Here is a 5,031-nt window from a genome sequence, read left to right as displayed (position 1 = left end):
GGAAAGACACAATCTGTATTGCACTTGCTGATGACACATGTGAGGAACCAAAAATAAGGATGAACAAGGTTGTGAGAAACAACCTTAGGGTTAGGCTTGGAGATGTCGTCTCTGTGCATCAATGTGCTGATGTCAAGTATGGAAAGAGAGTCCACATTCTTCCCGTTGACGACACTGTTGAAGGAGTAACAGGGAATCTCTTTGATGCATATTTAAAACGTGTGTTACTACTTTCTTGTGTTTGGTTTGAACTGTGTTGTTATTTTCTTGAGCGCACCCTCTTTTATTGCCTTCTAATTTAGGTTGGCTACTAAAATCCCTTTTTTCCTGTTGCAGCTTATTTCCTGGAGGCATATCGTCCAGTGAGGAAGGGTGACCTCTTTCTCGTGAGAGGAGGGATGAGAAGTGTTGAGTTCAAGGTTATTGAAACTGACCCATCTGAGTACTGTGTTGTTGCTCCAGACACAGAGATCTTCTGTGAAGGGGAACCCGTTAAAAGGGAAGATGAGAACAGATTAGACGAGGTTGGTTATGATGATGTTGGTGGTGTAAGAAAGCAGATGGCACAGATTCGGGAACTAGTGGAGCTGCCACTGAGGCACCCACAATTGTTCAAGTCTATTGGTGTTAAGCCACCAAAAGGAATTCTGCTGTATGGACCTCCTGGGTCTGGCAAGACTTTAATTGCCCGAGCAGTTGCGAATGAGACTGGTGCTTTCTTTTTCTGCATCAATGGCCCTGAGATCATGTCAAAACTGGCTGGTGAGAGTGAAAGCAATCTAAGAAAGGCATTTGAGGAAGCAGAGAAGAATGCACCTTCAATCATATTCATTGATGAGATAGATTCAATAGCTCCAAAGAGGGAGAAGACTCATGGAGAAGTTGAGAGGAGGATTGTTTCCCAACTCTTGACCCTCATGGATGGCCTTAAATCTCGTGCACATGTAATTGTTATTGGAGCTACAAATCGCCCGAATAGCATTGACCCTGCTCTTAGGAGGTTTGGAAGATTTGACAGGGAGATAGATATTGGTGTTCCAGATGAAGTTGGGCGTCTTGAAGTTCTTCGTATTCACACAAAGAATATGAAACTTTCTGAAGATGTAATGTCAAAATTCTTTCCTCATCTAACTTCTGATTGATTTAAATGCGCTGAATTCTGAAAGAAATATGCTGTCTGGTTATTTGCACAGGTTGATTTGGAGAAGATTGCTAAGGACACCCATGGATATGTTGGTGCTGATCTTGCTGCTTTGTGTACTGAAGCTGCACTTCAATGCATCAGAGAGAAAATGGATGTGATTGACTTGGAAGATGAATCAATTGATGCTGAGATATTGAACTCAATGGCAGTAACAAATGAGCACTTCTCAACTGCTCTTGGCTCAAGCAATCCTTCTGCTCTCCGTGAAACAGTAAGTATTTAATTGGAAGTTTTAAATTTTCCTTTTTTCAATGCTAAGCTTCCCTTATTGGCTACCGTTTATTGGTCTCACCTATGGTTGCCTGATGTATTTATAACTTAAACTCTGCTGATGAATCAGGTTGTTGAAGTGCCCAATGTCAGCTGGGAAGATATTGGTGGTCTCGAAAACGTTAAGAGAGAACTCCAAGAGGTAACTGTGGCAATTCCATTTAATCGCATTGCTGCCTTTGCTTCCTTCTTGTATGCCTCTGGATTTTTTATTTTTTATATTTATATATTGCAGACTGTTCAATATCCAGTGGAACACCCTGAAAAGTTTGAGAAGTTTGGGATGTCACCTTCAAAGGGTGTCCTTTTCTATGGTCCTCCTGGTTGTGGTAAAACGCTTTTGGCAAAGGCGATTGCCAACGAATGTCAGGCAAACTTCATCAGTGTCAAGGGTCCAGAGCTACTCACAATGTGGTTTGGAGAAAGTGAGGCTAATGTGAGGGAAATTTTTGACAAGGCTCGTGGTTCTGCTCCATGTGTCCTATTCTTCGATGAACTTGACTCTATTGCAACTCAGGTTAGTATGGATTGAGGTAACTAGGTTTTGATTTCTAAAACATTGTGGTCTCTATTCAATATATTGGAATAGAGAAATTCTGTTGCTTTAGAGTTAAGACAGATTATAATCTTTTGTGCTTACGTTCCCAATCTTTCTCTTTGCTTTATTATGCAGAGAGGTAGCAGTGTTGGGGATGCCGGTGGTGCTGCTGATAGGGTTTTGAATCAACTTCTTACTGAAATGGATGGGATGTCAGCAAAGAAAACTGTCTTCATAATTGGTGCCACCAATCGACCAGACATCATAGACCCTGCTCTTCTACGTCCTGGCCGTCTAGATCAGTTGATTTATATCCCTCTCCCAGATGAGGATTCACGTCATCAGATATTTAAAGCTTGCTTGAGAAAATCCCCCATCTCAAAAGATGTTGACCTTAGAGCTCTTGCGAAGTACACTCAAGGTTTTAGTGGTGCTGATATCACTGAGATTTGCCAGCGTGCATGCAAGTATGCCATAAGAGAAAATATTGAGAAGGTACAATTCTGGACACTTCTCTATAATCTATTATTTACCAAGTCTTTTAGAATTGTAGTTTTTCTTAGAAATGGATTTGTTGTAACAATTTTCTTTATTCTATTTTGAATTCTGTCTGACAGGACATTGAGAGAGAAAGGAGGAGAAGGGACAACCCAGAGGCAATGGAAGAGGATGTTGAAGACGAAGTGGCAGAAATCAAGGCAGCTCATTTTGAGGAGTCTATGAAGTATGCACGAAGGAGTGTTAGCGATGCCGACATTCGCAAGTACCAGGCATTTGCCCAAACATTGCAGCAGTCAAGAGGTTTTGGAACCGAGTTTAGGTTCGCAGATACTACCTCTGGTGGTACCGCAGCGGCATCGGATCCATTTGCATCTGCTGGGGGAGCTGATGAAGATGATCTTTACAGTTAGGTTTATTTGGTTTGTTTCAATTTACTAATGAATACCAGTGCTATCATTTATGGTGGACTTCATCTGGATTATTGTGTCATGTCATGGTAAAAAGGCATTGGTTCATATGGCCGGCATTTTTTTGTGCGGAGCCCCCTTAAAATTGGAAGGGATTAGTACGAAGTTTATTCTGCAACTCCGCATCTTTTGAAACTATTGTGCTCTGTTCTAAATTATCAAAACACCTTATATGAAGACGATTTCACAGATTTACACCTCATATTTGTCGCTGCAGCCTTTTATGTGCATATTTTTATGTTCCCGTTTCTTTATGAATGATGGTCCGTTATGGCATGTTTTTGTTGGTACAAAACGATCCATTTTTTTGGGGCTCTTTTGAAGATGCAATTAGCAGCCTACTAACTAAAGGTGTTCATAGTTCAGTTTATGGTTCAGTTTTTCCATAAACTGAACTGAAATTGCACTAAATTATTTTAAATGGTTTAAAAATTAAATCAAATTAGTTTGTCATATAAAAAATTAGTTTTTAAACCAGTTTATAAAACAGTGCATTAAATAAAAAATTAATTTTTAAACCAATTTATAATACAATGCACTAATTTAAATTAATTCATAAAAATAAAATTAGTTTAATTAAAAAAATTAATTTATTTTAATGAAAAAAATCAGTTTAAATTGTTTTATAAACTAAAATTAATTTTAATTTTTAACATTAGTTTTCATATTTTTTCTTTCTCTCTCTCCCCTTCTTTCTTTCTTTCTCTCCCTCTTCTCTTTTTCTCTTTCTTATTTCCCTCTTCCTCTTTCTCTCTTCTTCTCTCTTTTTTTTCCTTTTTTTTCTCTCTCGCCCTCTCTCTCTTCTCTCTCTCCTTCTCTCTTTTCTTTTTCTCTTTCTTTTCCTTCTCTTTTTTCTCTCCTCTCTTTGTCTTTCTCTCTCTTTCTCTCCTTTTTCTCCTTCTATCCCTTTCTTTCTCCTTTTTCTCCTTCTCCATCCCTTTCTCTCAGTCTCTCTTTTCTATTCCTCTTCCTCTCTCTCTCTCTCTCTCTCTAAGCTCGAACATTGTTAATGGTCCCAAACTCCCAATCCCATTTACCATGCTCCCATTTCTGGACCACTTTAATTTCTCTACAAATATACCACTTGTATTATTAAACAGAGCAAATAATATAATTCAATTCTTTCGCTGTTTCAATTTTTATCAATTTATGATATTTCTAGCTACATGGTTTTCAGTTTCCAAATCTTGTCAACCACCTAGCTAGCTAGTACGATCCTTTTGTTATTATATTATTATTATTATTATTATTTTTTCTTTGAATTTATTATTCGTGGTGATACATTGAGCATATTGGGCTTTCGAAATGGTCCCCCAATAATATTATTATAAATATGTGGAGGACCACGAATTATTCCATTTACGTATTAGGATTGGATTTGTATATAAGTAGTGAATTTAACTCCACCTTCATATCTTTACGCAGAAACCAGTATTTGGCGATGCATGCCCTCATGCTATCGCTTTTGCCTCTTACGGTAACTTGGTACTGTTAAATTAAATTTATTGGTGTATTATTATTCTCAAGTAACCATAGGAGTGAACGAAGAGAATTAACACTTCTTGGGGAACCCAAGATATTAAAATTGACTCTTAAGGCCCTTCAAAAAGACATAGGCACTCAATAGGCATAGCATAGGCATTGGAATATGTCACAGCTTGACACATTGATGGGTTAATTACCATGCTGCATACACTGCCAGGATCTCCACGTCTTTCTGAGAACAACATAGAGCAAATAGGGCAAAGTATTTTTTTGTCTTTAAAATTTGTTAAAAATTTTAAAAATATCTTTAAATTTTATTTTGTTTTAATTTTATTCTAGAAGTTTTTAATTTGCATCAAATTTATCTATAACTAAGTTTTTAAAAAAATTATGATCAATTTAGAAATAATTTCACAAAAATAATCTTTAATATAAGCAAATCAAACATATTTATTATGCATTATTGTTGAGTTACTCTTAAACTTTTTTAAAATTTAGTTACTAGAGATATATTTGATGTAAATAAAAATTTTTTAAAATAAAATTAAAACAAAATAAAACTTAAA

The 5,031-nt window shown here is 36.7% G+C and overlaps 1 protein-coding gene across 1 annotated transcript in view; it reads left to right on the top strand.

Annotated features, from left to right (window-relative positions):
- LOC107493523 (cell division cycle protein 48 homolog) overlaps positions 1-3,182 on the top strand; it is a gene marked incomplete in the record, with an annotated part of 4,182 nt that extends 1,000 nt beyond the window's left edge. Inside the window, 7 exon segments of the mRNA XM_016114614.3 lie at positions 1-219; positions 337-1,103; positions 1,194-1,415; positions 1,545-1,616; positions 1,710-1,991; positions 2,148-2,507; positions 2,630-3,182. Coding sequence (XP_015970100.1) covers positions 1-219; positions 337-1,103; positions 1,194-1,415; positions 1,545-1,616; positions 1,710-1,991; positions 2,148-2,507; positions 2,630-2,923 — 2,216 coding nt within the window.
- Between the last annotated feature and the right edge of the window lie 1,849 nt (positions 3,183-5,031).

The sequence above is a fragment of the Arachis duranensis genome, chromosome 6 (assembly GCF_000817695.3).
Source record: "Arachis duranensis cultivar V14167 chromosome 6, aradu.V14167.gnm2.J7QH, whole genome shotgun sequence".
NCBI classification, from domain to species: Eukaryota; Viridiplantae; Streptophyta; class Magnoliopsida; order Fabales; family Fabaceae; genus Arachis; species Arachis duranensis.
Note: the sequence above shows the minus strand (reverse complement) of the source record. Positions and strands in the feature narration are given on the sequence as shown.